This window comes from Agelaius tricolor, unplaced genomic scaffold (assembly GCF_023055355.1).
Source record: "Agelaius tricolor isolate 1412-34295 unplaced genomic scaffold, bAgeTri1.0.p SCAF_15, whole genome shotgun sequence".
Classification (NCBI taxonomy): Eukaryota; Metazoa; Chordata; class Aves; order Passeriformes; family Icteridae; genus Agelaius; species Agelaius tricolor.
In genome coordinates this window covers 9,175,001-9,200,078 of record NW_027269275.1, presented here as the reverse complement: position 1 = coordinate 9,200,078, position 25,078 = coordinate 9,175,001, and the positions used below count along the sequence as shown (strand labels likewise).

Here is a 25,078-nt window from a genome sequence, read left to right as displayed (position 1 = left end):
TTGTCTCTTTTGTTCTCACTTCCTAATTATGGATGAAATTTCCTTTCCTTTTGTCTTGCTGGGGTAGCCCTGTGGCCGCAGGGCAGGAAGGCTGCGCCCCTGGGTGGGCACTGCAGGGCTCTGCCAAGCCCCAGGAGGTGTCAGTTGTTTGCCAGCACCCATCACTCCTCCAGCAATTAGCTTTTGTTTATTCAGTACTTTTGTCACTTGTCCTGCATCTCAGGAAAGCTTCTAGAAATAACCATAGTCCTTTGTTTGTTTTTGTTTGGACCAAGGTGAGGAGCAGAGATGCCTCTTTTCTGCTCTTCATTTTACATTTTTCCTTCCAGCAGCCAGACCTGGGCAGTGCATGTCCATGTGGTGTAGATCTTTATGTGGTGCTTTACACAGTGTGACTTTGCAGTCTTAAATCTGTGTGGCAAAGTTTCTGGGGGGGGGAAAGTGCTGCCTAGCACTGCATCAGTGGGTGCCTGCTTCTTCATGGAGGCCCCATAATTGGACCTATTTAAAGCCAGGCATGACCCTGCACTAAATAGCATGTTCCTAAGAGCAGCTCTAGATTAAAAAAAATCCACAGGCTTAAAAGAAAAATAAAGAAAAGCCCCAGAAAATTTACTGGCACAAAGATAGAAAGGCTTGTCTACCCTGTGTTGTGTTGACAGAATAAAAAATTAAACTGTCCATAATTGATTCCACAGATGAAAAAATAAGCTGAGGTTGGTTTCTTTTCAATTTTTCTGGCCCATGTGTTGCAAGGTGTTACCCATTTCCAAGTGTTTCAGTGGAAATTGTAGGTGGGCATCAGCATCTTTCCAGTCTGGCTCTGGCCTTGCTCTGCCTTCGGTCCTGCCCCACTAAGCAAAGCCCCAAAGCAGTTTGCTGTGCCTCTCGTGGCTGGGCTGTCCCTGTGGTCCTGGGCTGAGCCTGTGCCATGCTGAGCTCTAAGCACAGTCCCAGCCTGGTGGCAGGGCTGTCTGTCCCAGGCTGACTGAAGCAAGGGAAATCTGCTCTTGACTTGAGCTGAACATGGTACATGTAATCTGTTTTCAAATATTTGGCTTTAGGAGCGCGTTGTTCCTGTAACAGAGCTGTTTTGAACACAGCTCAGAAGGCATTTCTACTGACTGCAACTTTCAAACTGGGCCTTTGGGAATTCACTTTTTCAGCTTTGCCAAGTTTGCCACATTCCTTGGACCACCAGGTCAGGCAGGAACACTCCCAGTTCTTGCTATGTCTCCTTTGAAATAGTAACTTTCTAGAGCATAAACTGGCTTGTATAGAAAAACCAAGAGTCATTAACAACATTAACTTTAGTGGCAATTAGAATAACATATTCCTGACTGTTGGCCAGATTGTTTAGGTCATAGGGTAAAATATTCTTCTTGTGTAAAGCCCTGCAGACCTTCCACTGTGCTACAGGGGAAAAAGTGTGTGGGGGGGGGGGGGGGGGGGAGGAGGAGAAAAAAAAGAGAAACAAAAAAGCCCCCCCACCCCATTTCCTGACATTTTGGGTAATGAGGTATACTTTTAAAACTGACCTCTCAAATTGTTTCTCTTACTCATAAAAGAAGATTGTTAGAACCATCATTAGATATGGCAGGATCACTTGAAAATTACTTATAACACTGAAGTGTTACCCTGTCTTTGGAACTCATCAGTGATCGTTTATCCTGATCATTTATCCTGGTGCTGCCTGCAGTTCCCTTCTGCTGGCATTTGCCCACAGCCTTGTGCTGAGCACACCCCACCAGTGTGAGCTGTGTGCCTGTGGTGCTGTGCTGTCCTCACAGTGGTGTTTAGTGCACGAATTCCTCCAGGTTGATAACTGTGATTATTGCAAAATTTTTAAGCATTCTAGATAAAAACTACTTACTGTTGAATTAAGCTCACTAAAATCCAAGGCTTAAAAATGGAATCTTAAAAATTAGCTGTGGCAGTAAATGCATCTATCTGTGCTCGATGCCACAAGGCAGCCACTGATTTTTGGAGACTGCAAAAGGTCCTGTTGGCTCTGGCAACCAAGAAGCCCCTTTGCTTGGTGGTGCACAGACGTGTCTCCTCAGAGCCAGGCCCAGCTCCAAAGCCACCCCTGCCTGTGGTGCCAGCAGTGCCTTGGCCTCCCTGTGGTGACCCAAACCCCTCTGGCAGTATGCTTGCACCCACAGGCAAGGTGCTCCTGCAGTTCCTGCCAGCAGGAAAACTGCAGCTTAAATTTGTGAACTGCTACAGCAGAGCTCTGCAGAAACGAGTTCCCAAGGAATGCTTGTGGCCTGCTGTCCTCATCAGGGAAACTGAGCTCATTGTGGGAGCAGCTGGGCTGCGTTTGAAGCTTTTCCTTGCTGCCTGGACCACCCATTCCCATCACTGCCCTGGCTGCTGTGCTCCCCTGGGCAAGGAGCGAGCGTGTCCCCAGGGCCGCCCGCACCCCACACACCCTGCTGGCAGCCTGTGCTCGCAAGAGTAGAGACAAAGGTCAGAAACCCAAGAAACACCACAGATTTTTCTCAGCAGTGTTTGGTAATAGCAAGGCAAGCACACAGTGTGCAGCTCTCAGCAGAGGAATCTGAAGACCATTTTGTTTGAAGGACAGTAACACCGAGGTGTGGCAGACATGTACGATTCCTTCAACTCGCCAAAACCAGAAAAAAAATCCCATTGTAAAGCAGTGTTACATTTGCTAAGTAATTTTTGCAAGCTTCACTCTTGTGTTATTTGACATACAGCTCTGTCAAGCAACGACGCTTTTGAGAAGTTGCCTAGAGGATCAGATTTCCCATTCAACAGGGAATTAAAAAATGTTTCTGGAATTTTGCTTTGCAGTGGGGAATCTATTTTCTTATCTCACATTGTACAATTTACTTTTCCTAAAGCAGTGTGCTAAATTATTTGTTATTGTTGGACTCGGTCGAGCAGCTTTATCCCTGGTGTAGTCATGAAGTATTGGAGTAAAACCAAGGATGAATTTGTCACAGTGTACTCAGCAGATCAGCTGGTCTTTAGGTTAACTCTCAAAAGACAGAATTTCTGCTAAAAATATTAGTGAAGGTCCCTTAAAGCTGCCCAAAGTTGCCTAAAACCTTTCTTCTTCAGGTTGTGGCAAAGTCAGTTCAGAAGTGCTTCCCCGAGGCCTTTGTCAGCAGGCAGCATGGACGCAGGTGCCAATTCTTTAGGTTACATTTATATGCTTGGACTCTTTTTATAGGTTTCTGTCATAAAACTGGAGAGTTGACATTCTGATTTATTAACTATCAAGTCTGCAGGACACAGGCTTTAAAAAGATTGAATGAGCTAAAATGTTTGTGATTGCAGTCTGGAATGAGACACTGTATAAAGGTGTGCCAAGTAAATATGACAAAATGTAAGTGATAATTTGAATATATACATTAAATGATGTGTGAAATAAAGCAAAGCTAGCATAGGTTTAAAAGTGACTTACTATTTGGTGAAGTAGTAATGTAAGAGAACCAGAATTGTGGGGTTTTTTTTCATTACAAGACATTTTTATTTAAGGAAGAGTCTATAAAGCATGAGGTTCAGCTAGTGGCATTTTATTGAATAAAAATAGTATAGATGATGACTTACAATATGGAGTGCTTAGTGAGTGATACTTTTTATAACTAAATCCTTAAATTCATTACTGCTGTGCAAGTGGCATATCTGATTTGGCAAGATGAATATTATATCTTGCCCTTAATGGAAATTTTGTAGTAGAATGGTATGTATAATTTAGCAGTAAAAGAATCTGAAAATGTGCAGATCAGTTAACTGCTAAGAGGGAGGCACACACCAACGCAGGCTCTGATTTTTGATATTTCCATTGCAATTGGAAGGACACGTCATGTTACGAGTGCTCCATGGAAAGCTGCAGAGTGTTTTACACCAGTTGATTTATGTTACCCTGCACAGAGCAGAAGATGGTATGAAATGTGCTCTGGCTGGATAGTGGTAGCAGAGCTCTAGCCATGTGTGTCTGAATTGCAGTGCTTGTGGTAACCAGTTTTTGTCTTTAATAAATTTTATTTTCAGCTTTGCTTCATGTTCTCAGCATTGGTTGTCCTTAATCTTTTTGGTGCTGATCTGATTTTAGAAACAATTCATCTCTCTGTTTGCTGGTCCTTCCTTAATGGCTTAAAACCCAAATGTAGCCCAAACCAACAAGGTGGCACCTCCCTCCTACTTGGCTGAGAGCAGCTCCCTTGCTTTTGGGGTCAGCCAGTGTGTGAGGATCTTTTCTGCTGGCAGTCTGTGGTTCTGTTTCACTTTCTGAATGACTTCCCAAGTGTTCCCATCATACTGACAGGGTGTATTAAGAACATGAGTTCTTGTGGAGGCAAGTGAAATAGTGCAGGTGTAGCACCTGGGGCTGTATCACCTCTGTTGGGGAACCTGTGCGCAGAAGAGGCAGAGGCAGCTCTGTTTCAGCTGGTCACCAAAGCCTGGCCACCATGGCTAGTGTGCATAATGGATGCATGCATAATGGATGCTTTCCCTGCTTAGAGGGCAGCAGGGACTTAGAAGGGAATTTTCAGCTCTTTGGCCTCTCCAGAGAGCCCAAGCAAGGGTTGTCTGCAGTGCTGCATGGGCTGGCTTCAGGTACATGTGGGTGTCCACTGTGGCTAAGGGGGTGTCCTGGAGGCAGGAGGATGTGGCTGCAAGCTTATCCCTCACAAAGGCCACTGAGGGTGTCCTGGGGGGAGTGAGCAGCTGTCCTGCCAACCCCGCTCTCCTGCCATGGCCAGTGGAGAGCCAGCTGCCCCCTGTGCAGAGCTGCCACCTGCACAGCCCTGTGGTGCTCAGCCCCCCACACTGGGGAGTTTCTGGAGCTGTCAGAGAGCTCAGTCTCCCTGTGCACAAATGCAGATAAAAACTTGGGGGGGTTGGCAAAGATGTATGTGCTAGCCCGCACTCTGGCCACAGAACAAGATAAAAAATATTGGAGAGACCTGAAGGTCAGATGTACTGTATCTGCTCTCAGCTAGGTCAGCACAATGTCAGGCTCATCTGCCCAACCAAGTGCCTCTCATTAGTTCAGCAAGACCTCTCATGTCCTGGGGTACCTGTGTGCTTTGGGATATTCAGCTAGAGCGTCTTTTTCACTTGTTGTTACTAATATTGGGGCTTGGGGGCGGTGGGAAGAGGAGAGCACTGAGAATTAAAATTCAGCACATGCCTTTTCTTCGCGGGCTGTAATTAATCTTGCCAATTTTTAAAGCTTTGAGAATCTGGTTAAGTGATAAAACACTAACAACTTTATATGACAGAGTTAGAGGCTCCCGCTATACACCCACCAGAGAAGATTAGGAGAGAGTGTTTGCAGGATTCGCACTAAGCAGCAGAGAATACAGTTGAGAATTGTTGCACCACATGATATAAAAACCACATTAATATAATGAAAGGTGTCGGGAATAATGTGAGAGCGGCTGTAATTAAATGTATCTTAATAAGCGCAACATCCTTCCTAAAGCTCTTGTTTTTCAGACCTTTCAAACTTAGAGATGTTCTTGCTATTGGCAGGTGGCCTGGGAGGAGAGCTGGAGAGCGAAGCAAAGGACAGCCGGGCCCTGGAAGAGAGGAACAGTGTGACGAGCCAGGAAGAGAGAAATGAGGAAGATGAAGACATGGAGGATGAGTCAATTTACACCTGCGATAACTGTCAGCAGGACTTCGATTCACTGGCAGACCTGACTGAACACAGGGCACACAACTGTCCTGGAGGTAATGTTAAACTAGCTTTACAGTTCTGACAGGTGGTTAGCTGGGTAATTGGACATAGCAACAGCTTGAGGCCTCAAGTGAGATTAAAGAATTAATAATGTAATTTTACAGTTAATGTAATTTTATTGTGGTGCCTTGGGTAGCCTTTGTTCACTCCTTTAATAAAATTAAAATAAAAGCAACAGCTTTCCAATTGGAATATGTCAGTAATTACGTTAGACAAAAATGTTGTGGGGTTTTTTAATGCTAGGAGTTTCAGGCAGGTATTTTTCCCTCTCTCTCCAAATGTAGGAAGATTAAAAAAGTTAAATGACAGAAGTGTGCAAAATTCCCAGGAAAAAAGCCCTCTGAACCCCTAAAAGAACATGATGATTTCTGAGATTAAAATTCATAGTGCGAGTTCTGTAATCCCACCCTAAAAATACAGCATTCTCCCTAGGTTATTATTACATTGCCTTTTGAATTTTATGGAAGTGAGGATGGCATCAGCCTACGCTGATCTTGATTTTACCTTCTGTAAAGTGAGAACAAGCTCAGAGCACTGGTGTGAACAATTGCAACATACCTTGCTTTTCCAGGGCTGCCTCTGCATGGCCAGCAGTAGCAGCAGGTACTCAGCCGAGCACGCTAAGCCGATTTACACGGGTAGGAAAAAGCTTTGCAGATTTTACCAAAGATTAAATCAAATCTTAGGAGGGGGAGCGCAGAATATGTTCATATGTATTTAAATCAGGGATTCTTATCTTTCACCTTCCCAGAGTTGAATACTCTGCCATCACGTCTTCCTCCACACTCATCTAAATTATTTTTAGGCAGTTGCTGTTATGGCAGACGGGTAGGTCAAGGCTGGCAGAAGGCAGAAGGGTTAGTGGTTAGTTTCTCCTCTGGTGTAGCAGTATCCCATCATTTTTCCCCGAGTGCATATTCCTCCTGGCCACTTAATTTGTTTTGTAATTAGTCTATGTTTTCTGCTCTCCTTTTTGGGCATAAGTAAAATGATCAGCCAAAAAAAAAAAAATACAGGGAATGGAATACAGCAAGGGAGGAAGGGTAAGGAGGAGGCTTTGGCTTGGTCTGACTCCCACCCCAAGAGCACCCTCCCTTGTCTCACTCTCGCTTGCAGAGGGGAGGACTCCCTGCTCTTGTTCCCATCACCTGCTGGGAAGTAGGAGAGAGGGATGTTGGGGCTTTTCCCATGCTTGCAGTTGGGTAGGGATTGCAGTCCTAAGCCTGCCCCCAGGGCTCCTTGCTCTGCACTCTCATTTAAGCCCTACACAGGCTGCAAACTTGAAAGTGTGTAAAATCGAAAGGCCACTTCTTGCAGGGTAATTTCCCAGCCAGCTGACAGCCACAGCAATGGCCTGAGACTTCTGCACATGGCACTCTGCTGCAGGGGAGTAAGCAAGAACATGTAACTTTCTATTCAAAAAACTCTGTTTTCCCAACTGGAAGGCAAAGGGCACAGCCCATGTGGACACTGCTCCTTTCCAAGGAAGAAGTGCCCTGGGCAGCCACTGCTCCATCGCTGCCCGCTCTCCTCAGTTGTGCTGGGACAGCTGCTGGGGCTGAGCCCCACAAAAGGAGGCTCCTTTTAGCCCAGATGTCTGCTTGGATCTGGTTCTCTGTGTGGTCCCCAAACAGCTGTAATGGCACAATGGCAGAGGGCAGCGGGCACTGCTGACAGGGACTCCAGGGCAGGAGTGTAAGGTTATGACAGGTGACAGCAGTGCTATGAAAAGGAGCAATTCTTTTCTGGAGGCAAATCTGCATTAAAACATAGCAACCTAGAGATTCTATTAATGTAAATTCAGTCAGTGTTTTCACACCTCAGGTTTTTTTTTTATCCTCAGTGTAGTATTCTCTTAGTGAGACTAAGAAATATAAATTACATTTTTAGGGATATATCAAAATAATTTTTCAGTATTCCCATTGCTATTCTTGATTGCAGGTAGCATAATTTTGTCTTCTTTTAATGTCTTCACATGTGTGGATGATTTACAAAGACATTTTGTCCCAAAAAGGCACCATATAACTATCTGCATATACATGAAATAAGTGCTAATTGTCTCCATGTGAGGATAATCCTTGTTCCAGAACTAGAGTGTCTGTTTTCTATTTAGTTTAATCTAGTGTCCTGAAGTGATTTAAAGTAAATAGGAAGATTGCACTCATATATTTTGGAATGAGAATGTTTCCATGAAGACAATCTGGAATATTGCTTGCTATTCACATACCTTACCTTGGGGAAAAAACAACCCTTTCAGATACACCAGTTTGATGACATGGTCTGATAATCATGGGGATTTTTGAGGAAAGCATGTAAAATGTGTGTCTTTGTTCAGTTCATCTAAAAAGACTTGCACCACCTGGCTGAAAACCTAAGACCTCATTAGAAAGTGTGTTGAATTTTAAGATTTTACCCTACAAGAAGAGCTCTTTGTCTGTGTCCTTAGTTACCCTGCACTCCTTTTCCCTGTGATACCTGCCTGACACACCTGAGGGTGTAATGCAGTGCCTGACCTCTTGGCAAGCTAGATTTTCATGTCTTAATCTGAAGCAGGGCTTTCAGTCATGTCTACATGGCTCCAGATCAATACAGGTAATATTTGTAGTGATAATATCACCAGGCTGATAATACAACATAACTAATGACTTCCTTTGGGATACTGAAGTTAGGAAGGTATTGTAGCTCAGGAGTGTTGCAGGATTACAAGAGATCACTCCAAAGAACAGGATAAACCATCTATTTCACTGGAATCCCTTAGAAATTCATTACAGCGTGCTGAAGTTATAATACAGTTTGAACACAGCTGCTTTGACATGTAAGGAAGTAACAAACAGCCATTCCCCTCCTTGCTTTTTCATGTATTTCAGACTTGTTTCTTTGAGGACAAAACACTGATGAAATCTAGACATCTCTGGTAGCATAGGTGCATGGCATTCCTTTTGATGTCAGTGAAGTAGAGATGTTCTCCTTCTGACAGAATTAGGTGCCTTTTATACCTTTTGCTCATGACTGATGTCTGTTATTGCAGGTTGTAGGTTCCCAGTGTCTATAGGGATCTGAAAAGGGCCTAAATGGGGGCAGCTTGTACCAAAAGAACATCACAATTCCTTACAGGCTTATATCTTCCCTTGTTTCCCAGCTTGCCCCCAGAAACAAGCACTCCTGCAGCAGTCCTGGAAACAGTGCCTTAAACTGTTTCCTTAAGCAGCAACATCTTGAAAAATACTGTGAGAACAAATAAAAACACCTAGTGTATACACTGGATGTGTTAAGCTTTTAAAATGACTTTAAAACTCACTGGTATCCCATATCCCCTAAACTAGATAGGGCTAAGTAATTGCCATTGGCATCATGTGCAGCCTTTTTAATGTGTTTTTGCATGCTGCTGTTACAGTGTAGGTGTAGCATGATGCTATCTTACAGCATTAGTGACAAGAGTAAAGAACTACATGTGGATTTACAACTTACTGTGTCCTACAACAAGCACCAGAGGCTCCCTACATCAAGAAACTATTCTGTGATAGATCACTGTCTGGTAGCTGGTGCCAGGTGGTTTGTTGTCTGACAAAAAGTGGCTCAAAAGTCACAAGCTTTGTCATTTGGCTTGTGTGTTTAATCCTGCATTAATCTGGGTTTAGCTCCAGTATTTTATTGTGGGGTTTTTTTGCTTCCTTCACCCCTTTCCTTCCCTGGGTCAGAATAGTCTCAGGTGAAGTTGTTTCTTCAGATTCTCAAGTGAATGTAGAGGTTCTAAAGCAAATTAGCACATCAGTGAAGCGGACAGAAGTAGGTTTTGGCTGGGTCTCTGAGCATTTCATGAGGTCCTTTCTGTTGTTGATAACTTTACAGGTTGTCTGTTTCAAACAGCAGCAGAGCTATATATGGATATTGCCAGCTTGGAAGCAGCTGATTTTTCTAAACTACTGTACGGTAGGAACTAGTTTATAATTAAAGTCTTGCAGTTGCTTCTTTTAAATGCCCTATAACTTGTAGGCTTACCTTTGAAATGAGGTACTGTAACTGTTTCATGCTAGTGTATAATTTTGCATTTTCTTTTATTTCACCTGCTACAAGAATTATAATTGCCATGCAACCCCATTTGTGGGATGCTTATCCAGAAACACATACAGCAGCTTGTCGACAAGTGACAATGTCTCATAAATGTTTTTGTCAGGTGGCATTTTTTACTTCCCACTGACAAACAGAGATGTCTTATATACATTTCCAAAACTAGCCCTTCCCAAAATTGTGATCTTTGTTTGCACCTGATTGGCAAATTAGTCCTTTTTCTCTCTTTTTGCTGCTGCTTTTGTTACATCTTTAAATTAATGAATTACTGATTGTCCTCTACAAAAGAAACTGAAATACAGTTGTGAAAAAGCAGTGTGGAAACTTAATTATACACCTAGTTTATACAGCTGTGTGTCTAATGACCTACTGGCCCTAATTACTGTGTTGTGGTTCAGTCTGAGTGCTCTTGTCCTTGCCAGAATTCTGCTCTTTTCTCTTAACCTGACTAGTGTTTCAAGCTTAAAAAAATAACAAGTTTCCTTTTTTTGTTCTTTTCTGCATTGTTGTGCTGAAATGCAGTTTCTCCTCTTTCCAGAGGTCATAGCAGTGTTTTAAAATTGGCACCAGAAAAGCTCAATAGTATCACAAACTGTAAAAACATGGATTTTCCCTGGAGTCCTCAGTTCTTGCTGTCCAGATCTGAAAATGGGCACCGGGGCAGTGTTTTTATTGTCAATCACTTGGAGGGCTTCAAGTGCAGGCTCCCGTCCTTAGTTTGTCATAGATGTCCCCTCTCCAGGTGCAGGGACAGCACAAGGGCTCCCCAGGGCTCCTCAGCCACCCTGGCCACCAGTGCCCAGGTGCTGCACGTCTCCTTGCAGCTGGTATTTGTGCCCTCTGTGCTGAGAGCTCTGAAACCCCACATTTTTGCAGGGTTACATGTGGCTGAGTGGTCTGGGGTCTGGCTCCTCTGACTGCTGTCACCCCACAGGTGATGTTTGAGTTTACCTGGAGGTTCCCAGCCAGCCTGAAAAGAGGCTTTTTCAAGGACTTCTGCTTGCACGTGCCAGAAAATGAGTGTGCTGATAAGGAGCTGTGCTGACTGGCTTGCTGTGCAGGTGCTCAGTGAAATACATATTTATTGTGTAGAACATAAAGCACGTTCCCACATCTGAATGGGAGCTGAAGACAAACAGAAGCACAGCTGCAAGTCTCATGTCAAACAGGGCCTACAGCAGCCCCGGCCATGCCGAGGTTTCGCAGTGCATCCTGTGCAGCGCATGCTGAGGCACCACCAGCGCTGCCTCTGCCCCTGCATGTAGCAAATGTGCTTCAGTTCAGTGTAGTGCATGGTGTGTGGTGTGTCTGACCAAGTGGTGCTGAGTGTTGCGCTCCCTGACAGTGCTGCCCACCCCTCAGATCAGAGGGTCATCCACAGGCAAAGGTAGGTGAGAGCCCGGGCGTGCCACCCTGCGCTCAGCCCCTCGGCACGGCGAGGCGTCAGTGGGGCCGAGCCCCAGCGCTTCTTTCTCCATCTCTCCTGGATTCTGCAGGCATGCCAGTGCCTGTAAGGATTTATGGTGGGGGGACATGTGAATTCAAACAATGCCTGCTTGCCGTAAACACCCAGCTGGGGGTTTGCTCACGGAGGGTGTCCCAGAGCGGGAGCCCACGGCAGCTCCGTTCTCGGGCTGGGCAGTGTGCTCGCTGATAAGAGAGTGCCAGTGTGCCGGGCGCCATCCCTGCAAATCACCACGGCCACCTTTGTGCCGGCCCCCTGGGGATGGTGGCGAGGGAGGCAGCACCAGGCACTGTGTGTGCAGATAGGAGCGCTGCCAGCGCGGCTGCGGCCGGCTTGGTTGCATGTTACCAAAACCCCTGGCAGGAGGGAGGTAATGAGCTCTCCCCACCCCTTTCTCAGCCCCCACATGACCAGCAGTCACTGATGGCCTGTCTGCGCATTCTGAGGCTGCACAAAATTTCTTAGCCGTGATGATGTCTTTCCTCAAGCAGCATATGTTTTTCACACAGGAAGACCATTTTCCTTGTCATTTTTAAACATATGGCCCAGTGAGGAGCTGAGGATGACAAGTTAGCCTGCTTGTATTGGCAAGGGACTGTTTTATTCTTACTACTTTAATTGAGTTCTTTTATCTGCTTTTATCTAGTTCAAAAAGTAGTCTGCAAAGTAAGCACAGGTATGTATGCATGTGGATAAAAGAGAAAGTGGGTGCATGTTTCAAATGGGGCCTCTTAAAGGAAAGGTGTCCTTTGGAGATCTTGAACAGGTTGCCCTGGCTGGCTGAGAAGCCGGTCTCTTCTCAATTTTGCTGCACCTTTGGGTGCACACAGATCAAGGCACCCCAAATGCTGTGAAGCAAGAGCTGTGCTGGGTGCTGACCATGGAGCTCCTGTGTGCAGCAGGAGCTGCACTGGGGAGCTGGAGCTGGAGCCTGCCCAGGGGAGCCTGCTCCCCTGCACCAGCGCAGGCCTCATGCAGCAATTCTGGGACACCACAGGTGCTGGAGTTCCACCTCCCCTTCTCCTCTTGCTTCAGATTTCTCTTTGCAAGGGTAATGCATTGCCATGGTACAGCAGAGGGAGGAGTGTGGGGGTCTGCATAGGGCAGGTTTGTTTCTCAGCATACAGAAATCTAAGTAAATAATGAATGGGTTTTATAAAAAAAAAAAATGAGGAGGGAGGGGTTTTCAGTGGAAAGAGTTCCTTCCCAGGCTGGAGCCTGGGAAGAGCTACAAGAGCAGCTGTGCCTACAGGAAGGAGGATCCCTGTTTGCCATAAGCAGGTCCCAGCATTCAGAGGGTTGTAGACAAAACCCAGTATATGAAACTCAATTCAGAACTGCAGTGAGGATAGCCTGGAGACTACAATAGCTATGTGCTTGTTACAAAGTGGCCTTTAATAAAGCCTTAGAGAGCTGAATGGAGGATGTACTGGGGTTGTCCTGTCTCAGATGGACAAGAGCATGGATTATTTCTGGCTAAGGACACTGCTGAAGGGCATGCATTGCCTTCCTGTGGGTTGTTGAGGGACAAAACTGATGGCCATATCAGCAGCCTTGGCAGATTCAGAGCCATTGAGATCTTCAGACTGCACATGTAAGCAGTGAAAAAGACATGCACTGAGAGTTTGTGTTTTTTTCCTGATTTCTTCCCCTATCCCATTGCAGACAATTGTGTGAGTATTCTTCATATAAGGATGGCTTATCCCATCATGCTGTTTCCCCAGAATGTTTTCCTAGCTGTCAACAAACTTATCTAAGCACTTTGTGGTGCTCTTAATTTAAATTATTCAGACAATCTTCTTCCATGAATTTCCATTTTGAAGTGCAGTTAGCTTTTCCTGTGGTGGGAATCCAGAGTTCAACTACACATTGGGGAAAAGCATCGCCTTTTGTTCACTTCACTTTTGTCACCTGCTTTCATTTGATACTCTCTGGTTCCCCTGGTGAAGGAGACAGTGAGCAATTGCCCCTTTCCCACCTTCTCCATCCCCTCATGCCCAAGCAGGCTTCTTTTGCTGCTCCCTCCCATCTCTAAGCCCCTGTTTGCAATCCTCTTGTTGATACCTTGTGTACCTTGGAGTAAGAGGGATGTGGTGAGGCATGGCTGGTGGGAGAGTGATGGGGTCAGCTATCTCCTCCATCACTTGTGCCAGAGATCAGGTCACGTTGGTTTGTCTGTCCTGGCTCCCGAGCAGGAGGTGAGGACTTGTCCTAGTGTGAAGGCCTGGCAGACAGAAAGATGGTGTCTGGCCATGCAGGGGAAAAACAATTAAGACTTCAATGTTTATTAAGAAAAAAGCAACCAGCAGTGCATTTCAAGCACTCATCACACAGCATAATTTTGCTGTTGGAAGTAGTGGGATTAAACAAGTCTTTCTAATGTTGATTTCTTTGAATTTGCGGCATATAATTAAAACTAAATCAATTACAAACGAAGGAAGTGTGTGTACAAACATTGTCAAGAATTCCTATCTTTCATTTTTTAAAAACAAGCTCTAGAAAAAATCCCCACAGAAGTTCTGTAGTGCATATTTGAATGCTTTTGTTGTAGCCTCATTAAACTTGGCTTGTCTGCAGATACAGCTGGCATGTTATTAACTGTGCTCCAGGCTTGGGGAAGCCAGAAAGCAGCCTCCACCCCCTGGTGCCGGCTGGCTTTAGGGAAACGTGCCAGCATGGGTTGGTCCTCTTCAGCTGGCTGGCTTTGGGAGCGCCTGCTGGAGCATCCAGCGTGGGCCCTGGGTGCGGAGCGCGGGCTGGGCCTGCCTGCAGAGCCGGCCGGCAGCGTGGGCTCCAGGACCCTGGCTGGTGGGAGCAGCAGGGACCCAGCCAGGTACGTGTCCTCCTGGGGCACCCTCAGCCGCGTGCCTGGGTGGTCCGTGGGCGTCTCACGCCTTTCTTTGCAGGAGACTGGCAAGAAGCAAACTAGGGATCATCTGCCAAGCGGTTCCTCTGTTCTCAACAAACCACGTATTGGACTGAACCACTCCAATAAACTGAATAAGGGAAATATTTTCTCTGCACCTGCTGGAGAGGCTGTTGCTCTCCAAGCTAGGCTTGCACATCAGAGGACCTCCATGAGAGGTCCAAGCAGCTTCTGACTTCCTTCAAAGCTTTGGCAGCAAGCGTGTACATTTTGAATGCTGTTTTGTGTAAGTAATTTTAATAGGCACTTTTAATAGTAGGGTAAATGTTATCATTTCATATTCAATTTAAAATTGTTGAAAATATACTCACTAGAAATTTAAGTAAATTACATGTATTAAATATAGGTAATGTTATTCAAACATCTTGCTTATTACAATCAGTTTTCATTGTCTTAGCTAATGAAAAAATTGATCTGGCATTTTCAAGGCACTTGGTCTGTTCACGCTAAATACTTTGTAGGGCATTTAGGCACTTTGTAATCTTTAAACATTCTCGCAACCCCTTCCTGACAATTGTTCCCCTTCCTAAAAATTGGTATTTTTATCATCATGAAATTAAAAAGTTGTCATTCTAATTTGGCTTAAGTCTTGACTGCTACTGGACTGCTTCCTTCCTCCCTTCCATCTCCTGCCTTATGCTGGTAAAAGGTTTGTGTTGTCTTTGGGAGCTGACATTGCTGACAATTAAAGGGATTGATTTTTAGTCTATGCAGCTCCCAGATCTGGTGCCCTGTGGAGCTGCACAAGCTTTATGCCAACATGAGGGGAACAAGAGGTCAGTGTTTGGGGGAGAACTCAAGACCTTCCCCATAAATACCCTCAGTTATTTTGGATGAAAATTACTGTGGCTGCACCAATTTGCCTAATGACATGCATGAAATTGGTGGAAGAGCCAAGGTCTTTAATCCAGGTGGGTTTTGTTATTGGTGCCATCAGTAACGGTGGGAGTGAACTTCCTCTTGAAAGCATTATTTTTTTGGCGTGTGGGTCCATCTCTTCCTTAGGCTTCCTTGAACATCATTCTCAGCCATAATGATGAAAGACTTTTTGGCTCCTCTTTTTGTTGCTACTCAATTACTGTTACACTTGCTGAGGAGGACATAAGGAAAGGCTGAAGAAACCCATTGCTTTTCTCTTCTCCAGGGAATCTGTTACATTAAACATTTGAATAGATTTTTGAACATAATTCCCAGTCACTTCCTCTACAGTGAACTCAGTTCACTCATGCAGACTTTGTACTTAATGACATCTCTTAAAATAAATGAGATTTGATATAATTTATACGAAATGGTCATTTTAGAAATCTACATCTACTAATTATTCATTAGAAAATTTGGAAAGACAGAAGTAGAGTAAATTTTCTTTATGAACTCGCAGTCTACAGAAATATAAATACACACACCTGTGTTTATTTTCTTTGAGGAAAACTGTATAGAGGTAATTTACTGGACTCCAAGAGTAGTGTAAGCAGGTTTGAAGTACATTATTCAATCTTCATCAATCAACCATAGCAACCAACCAAGCCCAAACCAGCCAAAAATCCAACATGCATCTAGGACAGTTATTTATGGTAGTACTTAGCTTGTGGTCTGTAGCTGCATCATTTGGGATTGTGCTTTTGTGAGTTCTGGCTGTGTGCTTGGGGTGGCTGCTCTCTGTTGCCTGTGCATGTGTCCCTTGAAGGCTTTTTCCCTGCTTGCTCCTTTCTGGACTGTCCCATTTTGCATCTTGTTCCCAACAGTCTTCTCTCTCTTGTTGTGCTGGCATTGGCCCTTTCCCAGCCTCACATGAAACACAGTTATTCACAGTTTATCCATTTAAGTGACACCTTGCTGTGTTATTGGTTTCTCCTTGACTCTCAGCTGCAGTTGCTCTCTTGTCCATTGTCCAGTGCTGGCTCTTCCTTGGAGCTCTGTGCAAGTGCAGAGCCTTCCTTGAAACATCCTCTGAGGACTGGCAGATCACCTTGGGGTGCTGGGAGAAATCACACTGCTCCATGTGCTGCTTCAGAGGCAGACCCAGCTAGGTTCAGGTGAACTAAATACATGTGCTAGTCAAATCTTTGTTCACAAAACCCAGAAAATTATTTAATTTGCATTCAGACCTCATCCAGATCCAACCTTTGCATTCAGACCTCATCCGGATCCAACCTGGATAGCTGCTTGATGTCACCTTACAGCCCTTCACAACACCTTCCTCTCTTACAGACACTTGTCATGGTTTGTTTTACAAGAGCTGTTTCATGTAGGAGCTGTATTCCAAGGAGTTTCAATGGTATTGAGTGTGACTGGGTTTGACTGGGACCAGGCCTCTGGTACCTCTAAATAAAGCAGATAGTATTCTTTGCTTTTTATGGAGGATAGATTGTTATCTTTAGGAGGCAGTCATGAAGCTGTTGCACTCTTCTTACAAAATAAGATAAATTAAACCCAACATTTAAAACAAAAGGAAATGAAACTGAGTAGGATTTTGTCTCATAGCTTAAATGAGAGAATAGTGAGTTTTTGTCTGCCAGAAAACTGGAAATGGGAGGGAAGATGCTTTCTCTTGATAACTGGGTAAACATATATGTATCCGTGATATACAAAACGCCTCATTTTAGATTAATCAATTCAGTTTTGAAGACATGACTAGCTAAAATTGACTATTGAAAATAAAATCATTACTTTGGGGAGAATCTCTCTCAATTAGAAGAGAAATCAGAAAAGCCAATTCTTAACAGCAAGTTTGGGGACAGTGATTTTGTAAGTGGCACTGGAGTTGGAAAAAGTGCAATCAGAGTTAGCAAAACTCCCTGTTTTTCCAGAGGCTGCCCCAGTAATTGGCTGTGCATGTCTGGATTGCCGAGTGACAGGTGGGAGGCTCTGCTCTCAGAGAGCTTGGCCTCTCTGAGCAGAGAGGAGAGGAAAGGAAGGGAGGATGGGGAGAAAAAACAATTTGTGAACTTGCCCCTTTTCAGATAGCAACTGCTCTTCTCCCGTGCCCAGGATCACTGAAAACAGCCAGCAGCTGCATCCCACTCTGCTTTTGCTGTCAACCAATGTCACTGCAGAAAGCTCCATAGTTTGAAGGAGCCACTGTTTGTATACAGGGAGTAGAGGAAACTCATGGAAATTTTGTGGTGTGTGGGTTGCTCTGGATTTTACTGTGAGGATGGAAGAACTTCGCAAATGTTTTAAATTAGGCTATCCTTGATAAGTCTAGTGGTATGGACCCCAACCAAAATTTCAGGGGAAAAAAAAAGTTGCTCTGTTAAAGCAGACATGAAAAACAATGAAGGGCTTAACTTTTGTCCTGAGGGTGATAAAACAGCACCACACAGCTGAAAATCAATCTGACCTTCACCCACGTGATGCTGTTGTCTCAGTCTGTCTTTCATTTCCTTTGGTTGAGTGAAGGCCACGGCATTCAGTAGGGAGAAAAGCCAGAGGGAGGTGTGGAGAATCCTGTTTTCTCTGGAAAGGCTTCGGTGCTTGCATAAGTTCCCTCTATAAAGTGAGTTGCTGTAAAACTTTGAATTATTTCATTAAATTAATTTTTAAAAATTATTCTTCTCTTAATAGGCAGCAGTCACATTAAGGTGAAGAAGATATGTGTGTAAAAAAAATGTGTTTGTGATATAAAACATTCTGTTTTAATTAAACCTAGAATTAGTTGGTGTTTTGAAATGAAGGCTTCATGCAGCAACAGGAAACCTGCACATTCATTTAAAACATAGAAATTTGTACCCAAAGGGGAGAAAAAAGGCAATTATTTTTTCCTGAGATATTTGAACATTGTGTTGTGAGGTTTGCACAAACAAAGAAAAGGTACCCAGATACCAAGATATTTACATAAATAAATCAACAATTAGGGCTTGTGTATAAGCAATATTATTGATTTTCAAAACAGAGGTACAATTTCAATCCGTGAATTACTCATTTTACACAACATCTTGCAGAAGTGGTTCCCACCTCATTTTCCTCAAGATAGAGAAGGAACTGAATGAATGGGTAAAATCTGTGCAGAATTTAATTCTACTAAACAACAGAATCAAGCAAAGGGGAAACTAAATGCATTATCACATCTTGATGTTCTTTTTGACATCTTCAAAGCAATTAAAAGTGCAATTCATAGGTGTTCATCCAATCCCTGCTTCTTCCATCCTTGTTGAATTTAAACACAACCCAGAACCAAGAAGTTCCCAGCTATTTCTCTTGGAAAGCAATAAGTTTTCCACACTGATTTTACAAAACTAAGATTACTGTAAGTTCTGCCTACCCTGAACTGCAGTTTTTCTGATTCATCTCATTACATATGGATAATGTCCTTTCATATCAGTCATAAACTACTCTGTTACTTTATATTTTTGTGCCATATATTCCCTAGCTACTGTAGCACAGAGACAGGGAGGGCTACCTGTTATTTTCTTTGTTCAATAATTGTTGCCTGTTTTAGGAAAGTCTATAAGAAAAGTCTCTTGTTAAAAAAATAATGGCAGGGATTGGATGTGGCTGCAGAGATGAATCTCTGCTTCATAAAGGTTAAGAATTCAACAATTTGTTCATTAATCTATTTTGAATAATGGTATTAATTTGTGACTGTAGCATTTTATTTAAGTGTGGTTTGTCTGATGTACTGACCATTGCAGATGCTTTTGGTATTAAAAACCCCAAAATGGTAAACAGAAAAGATGTTGGGACCTTTCCCTGGCAAGCTCTGCTACTCAGGTCTCTGTACGATATGCCAAAATGCTATTTGCATAAATATAGAATTTAATAAGTTATCATTCTGATTAACGTCATTAACTGCTTAACTACTGTAGAAATTGGCTTCCAAAGTTGCTTGTTGGTAGCTGTTGCTCTCCACGTCATTCCATTTGCTGTCTCACTGGGGATAATGGTATGCAAGGGAAAGCAAGAAGGTCAAGGATCTTTTTGTTTAGTCTCTTTGCACATTAAAAGTTCTATTATGTGTTTGTATTGCATGTGGTTTCCAGTCGGTTGGCTACAATGCTTTCAAGATCCATTGATGATGAGTTTGTGAGGCTAAATATATCTTGTGGATTATGACTACCAAGCTATCAGTTTGTGCAGCAGTCAGGGCCAATATTTAACAAGTGTTTTTCAGAATGAGGAATTTTGAAATAGAGTCAAATGATCTTACAAAAGGGGTTAACAGAAATGCCAATACAGAAGATGACAGCAAATGCTAGGCCTGTGCTAGCTGTGTGGGGGTGTTTGGGGCTCTGCTATGCTGTTTGTGGGGGAAGTGGTTCTTAGGTTGGGTTTTTTATGGGTTTTCTGGATGTGGGGGAGGGCTGTGGCATTGTTGTGAATGACACAGCGGCCACAAAGCTGAATGGGTTGAACAAAAAAGTGGTGTCCTCTGCAGCCATCCCTTTCTCTCCCCAGCAAGGCGCGGGGGCAGCGTGCTGCGGTGGGGGCAGCGCAGTGGGGCTCCCGCTGGAGCCTCCTCTGAGCGTCCCCTGTCCCCCATCCCCTGTCCCCCGTGGCTGGCAGGGCAGGCAGGCTCCGCTGGGACCTCGCTGCTGCTCCTTGCCTGACATTCAAGGGAATGCAAAACCAGACTGCAGGATGCAGCCGCGTCTGAAGGGCTGGCACAGCCGCCTTGCTTGTTTTCACTCTCTAGCTAGTAGACTGACCTTTTAAAAAAACAGTTTCAGCTGCTGTGAAACACTGACAATAGCTTTAATAGATTTCATTTTAGAATTAAATAGCTCTGGTTCCATTTCGATAATGTAAACTAGCAGCCATGAGCATGCTTTAGCTGATTGTTTCAGGCTGTGTACAAACTCAGGCAAACGTCACTGCCTCCTTGCCAGGGGTTAGCGCAAGATGCTCACCTTCTTTGAAAATCAAAGCACAGATTTTATTTTTTTTTAAGCAATTTGTGTTCTGACTGACTTCTGAGTACCTTCACACCTGTCAAGTGAATCCAGTGTGCTTGTTCCCAAGGGCAACCCGACATCTGGGAAATTCTGCCTCAGCCCCAACTGGTCCCCTTTGAAGCACCTTGGTATTTTGAATTGAAATTGTGTTACACCATCACACATCATCCTTTGCATTATTCTGTTCTGCTCCAGTATACCCCTGCTTTCATAAATTTCAGTTTAAGTCTTGCTCTTGGGCTGTTTCAGGAGTGTTGCAGTTATCTGTAAGCTGTCTTGCTTTTCACTGTGGGGCTGGTAAGCTCAGAAACATCTGCAGGCAGGGTCAGTCCAGCTTGCTATTCTTCAGAGAATATTTACAAAGTTTCATAAGGCTTGGACCCATACCCACACCCATCCTAGATGCAGCGTCTACAGATTTATCCCCAGGGCCTCTTACAAGCATTGCTTGTATTACTATCTAGAGCTATCCCACTGCAGAAATCCTCAGGAGAGAGAAGTGGACAAGAGTACTTAGAAACATCTGTTAAAAATTCAGACAAACACTCCACTGTCACTAGAAGCAGTTGGGATGGGACGAATGAAATTTACCATGTGGTGCTACAGCAAAAAAGGGACTTTTTTTTGTTCCTTCACTTTTCCTTTAAAATGGATAGTTTGGTCAGTAGATACAGAAAAATGCCTCTGCAGAGCACACTTGGGGTGTATAGTGCTTGTAACCAATGTCACAAACTGACTCCACAGCCAAGCCTTGTGGTCTTGTGGGAGTGCTGTTTCCCGAGTGCTCACATTTGATTCATCACACGCTTTCTACTTGTTTCAAGAAACCCTGCATTAATTGTGCAGACCTAGAAAGTGGTGACATTAGGAAATAAATTGACTTCAACATGACTTTTCCATTGCTTAGGCAAAAAAGAAGAAAAAGTTGCTGTAACAAATCTAATGGATGAATTCTCTAACTGGTTGCTCTTTTGTGTGTAGCTACATTCTGGATTCAGCGAGTACTTGATAAATATTGTCATTTGTCCTTGATGATGTGTCATGAAGTTACAGGCAATTTGGCAGAGAAAATAAGTTTTCTTGAGTATGAGGCCAGACTTGTGATGATGTGTTTCTCCACTGAAGTCCAGCTCAGCCCTCCACCCGACCCCATTCCCCACAGAGCACTCTCAATCCCCCTTCCCATCCTCTGCTTACCAGCAGGACAAGAAGCAAGATGAGCGGTGCTGTCTGGTGGGGTGACACACGTGTGCTGATTGCCTGGGACAGGCCCAAGAGCAGGGATAAGTGCTGACTCTCCTCTTAGCCTTTCTCTCAGCAGAGACATGAACTGGAGTCTCTGCCCTACCCAATCAAAGGCAGGTTTACTGATCTTAGAGAAACTCAATTTCTATCCAAGAAACTCAATTTCTCGTAGCCATGTATCCCCAGTATGGTGTAATTCAAAAGTTAATAGGAAGGGACAAACAGTTAAGACATATGACAGGCAATATGATGACATAAACCTTGTTTTCTTAGGATGCCAGGCTGAAAAAATGAACACAAAGCTCCTGAGAATAACTGAGTCACTTCAGATTGCCACTTGATGGACAATGTTGGCTTTGTTATCACTCTGCAGGTAGCGAGGGGATAGGGTTAGGGAGAATTTCCAGGAAAGTAGGGGAGTTGTTATTAGAAGGGTAAAGCTTCCACTGCCACGCATCCCCTGTAGTGGACCCTGCATTACCCTGGTCCCTCCTCCTTTTAGGAGCCTTTTGAGGAAAAGTCTTCTGTGACAGGAACATCTCTCAGGTCTTTTAATCTATGAGCTGCCAGGTGAAAGAATGGGGCTAGGGAACAAAAGACGCTCAGATACTGCAGACAGGCTTTTGTAGGATCTGCCACGTCAGCTGTCTCTTATAAGGTCTGCTGTATTTTCTGTTGATGGTGCTTTTCCCCTGAGGATTTTCCCACACCTGGGAGTGCCTGCCATAAGCTGCACTGATATTTTCCTCAATGCCTTTCATTTCTGTGTACAGATGGAGCTGGGATATCACACACTGTCCTTGTCCTTATTCTGTTCTGCTCCTTGGCAGTCACAGCTTTCCTGGCTGGAAGCTTTCATCCCAGCTCCCTCTCAGCCCTTTCCAGGAGGGGCTTTGCAATTATTTATAAGCTAGCTTGTCCTGTTTTCTGACATTTTCAGTGTAGTCTGTGGAAGAGTAAAGCTAAGTATGTGTTCCCTGGTTTTACACGGAGCAGAAAACTTGAAGTAAATGTTGGTGGTCTGAGTTAGCAAGATATTCTTTGTTTTTTAGGGTGTGGGGGACCCTCCTTTTAATTCAAAGGTCTTCTGGGTGCAATATATTCCAGTGGCCCGTAACTACCTCTTGCCTTTAAAGTATTTGGAGATCCTGGAGGGGCAGGCAGCTTGCTTGCATGCTTTTCAAGGGGAGGCTGGCTGTCCTGCTTATCTTGTATTCCTACTCCCCATCCCCAAGTGGGTTTTCTGTCTCCTTCCTCTTGTCACATGTCAGAATAAGACATCCTGTGATTTACCTCATTCACCTTCCACTTGCGTGCTGAAGCTTGAGATTTTCCACAATACAAGAGGCAAAACTATAATGATTTAGGCCTCAGCACTGCTGGAGTCATCTTTAGATTTTTTTGTCTGAGATAAATTTCTGTTCAGGCTGAAGAGAGCAGCATTTTCTTGCCATGCTGCTGCAAATAGGTGGGAGGAGTGACTAACTTTTCTTCTGGAAGTAGTAAAGTGGACTGGCTTGTCTGCTGCCCAGTGCTACAGATGTACTTACTTGTACAGTGTATGATGTACTTACTAAGTCACCCCCTCCTCCACCACATTGCTGTTTTGGTTACCTACATGCATATGTGAGAGAGAATTATAGGTCTCCCAGCTGCCTTCTCTTCCAAAGATAATTAAAGTACAGAGTCTCTTCTAAGGAGAAATGCATACCCTCTCCAACCTTATAAATACAGAAATAGAATTTTTTTATTTTGCTTTCAACCAATCTTAGATAAAAACTGATGGTTGCAGCTGAATCTCGCTTTGAGTTTTTCATTAAAACTGTTCAAAGCAAACTACAGGGTGGAGGATCTCCTGTGAGCCAAAACTAACCTCCATGTTCCTGCCAGTGAATCTGTATTGCCAAATTTCACACAGCCGTGCTCTCTAGCACCTCCTTTGAACACGAGTGTGGTTCTGGAGGCCGTTTTGAAGCTTCCACTTGAAACACTCTCCGTGAGCTAGTGGAGCATTTTTCTGGCACTTAAGGTTCTGTATCTGGTAGCTGTCTGTGCTATAGAGGACAATGAGTCATGGCTTGCTAAAGGAGAAAAAAGGATTTCTTAGAAAACCTTTGAGAAAAGCTGAGGTGGTTTTTCAGCTGGAAATGCTGGCGGTGTCTGTGGTGGAATTGGTGTGGCAAGTTATCTCTGCAGTATTTCTAAGAATTACAGGTAGTGTAGTGGCTCATCTGAGTACCCTTTTTGTATGATTTTTGCACCTAGTGACTTTCTCCTAGTATTGCATATTTCTTTCATATTTTTCACTATTTGTACTGCTGGATATGGGGATCTGTATCTTGCTATACTTTTATTCTTAATGATAAACTTGAATTTAAAAAGTGCAAAACCCCTCACCTCCTGCTGGAATCTTGAGGAATTATGGGTGTTCATCATCCCAAACAGTCAAGCAATTGTGCTGCAGACCTCACTGTGAGTTGGTTCCTTTCTGTAGTTTACCAGATCATTAATGTTTCAGTTGGCTGGCTCTGAATTCATGACAGCAGTACATGTTAACAGAACTGAGTGTGCTGCTCCAGTCTCCCAGCCAGCCTGTGAGGCTGGCATTTGGGAGACAGCAGCAGCGCAGTCTGAGGTGGCCCTGCAGGGTGTGGATGTGTGTCTGAGCCAGCAGGTAAAGGCACAGGGAGGGTGCTGCCTTGTGCTCCTTGGCTCAGGCAGGTCCCCAGGTCACCTCAGGGATCCCCTGCAGCAGAGCCGAACAGTCTGTGTTGGTTCCTCGGCTGCTGGGACTCCACTGCAATCACAAACTTAATTGCAGCTGTTTTGGACATGGGCAAAGCTCATTGCAGATGCCCTTTGTGATGCAGCAGGGCTGTCCCAGTGTGGGACAAGATCCTCCCTCTGTGCCCCAGGCTGGATCTGTGATAATACCTGGCATGGCTGCTGGTGCACTGCTGACACTTTGCTCATTCCCAGTTATTTAATAATTTTTTGTACAAAATAAAAATATAGTTTTGTTACAGCAAGAAAAAAGATTTCTGAAAGGCTGTGATTTAATTCTTAAATTTCCTACCCTGCTTTAGGCCTCCCCTGAGAAAGAAATGCTCACAGAAGGGAGAGGCAGTGAGGACAGATGCTGTGCACCTTGGAGCTGGTATGGCAGCTGAAGATGCACAGACCTTGAGATGATGATGGAGACCTCAGCATGCAGGGTGATGCTTCATGACCCTGTGTGGAATACTGAGTTATTTATTGGAAGGAATAGCTGTTCAGTGAGGTGGTGGATTGGCAATGTTGCCAGGCCCAAGGCTCCAGGAGGGTTCTGCTGTGAGCGGTCAGTGAGGCTGTGCATGAGCCTGGGAACGCCCCTCACGTGCAGTGGGCCTCAGTTTACCTGGTTTTGAAAAAGAGATCAGGCCTGGCATGTGGTGGACATTGAATGTTTGTTGTGATCTTGACATCTTTGGATAGAAAACTGTATTTTATAATTAGTTATTCTTTATTTCATTTGTAATGTGTGCATAGATGACTCTTTCCTTCTCAGCATTAGATTTCCAAAACCTATTTACTTTCTGATTTTATTTGTTTGTTTACTTAAACTGAAGCTAATTTTCCGGTATGGAAGTCAGAGTTTTTCCAACATGATTTGCTAGAAGGACAATACAATCCATCTGGAATATGCTCCACAGCCATCAGAAAATGGCCCTCACTCTGAGCTAAAAACAGCAGCCTTGGAGATTTTGCTCCTTTCCAAAGAG

At 44.1% G+C, this 25,078-nt stretch overlaps 1 protein-coding gene across 8 annotated transcripts in view; it reads left to right on the top strand.

Annotated features, from left to right (window-relative positions):
- The window catches only part of ZNF423 (zinc finger protein 423), a 281,081-nt gene that overhangs the window by 115,979 nt on the left and 140,024 nt on the right, over positions 1 to 25,078 (top strand). For 4 of the 8 annotated variants that reach the window (XM_071440356.1, XM_071440357.1, XM_071440353.1 and 1 more), the window contains 2 exons: positions 5,515 to 5,715; positions 9,572 to 9,652. In XM_071440356.1, the coding sequence (XP_071296457.1) occupies positions 5,515 to 5,715; positions 9,572 to 9,652 (282 nt within the window). Of the gene's footprint in view, positions 1 to 5,285; positions 5,433 to 5,514; positions 5,716 to 9,571; positions 9,653 to 13,958; positions 14,089 to 25,078 lie in introns of those variants that run through there. The other 4 variants (XM_071440360.1, XM_071440358.1, XM_071440355.1 and 1 more) reach the window with 4 other exon arrangements.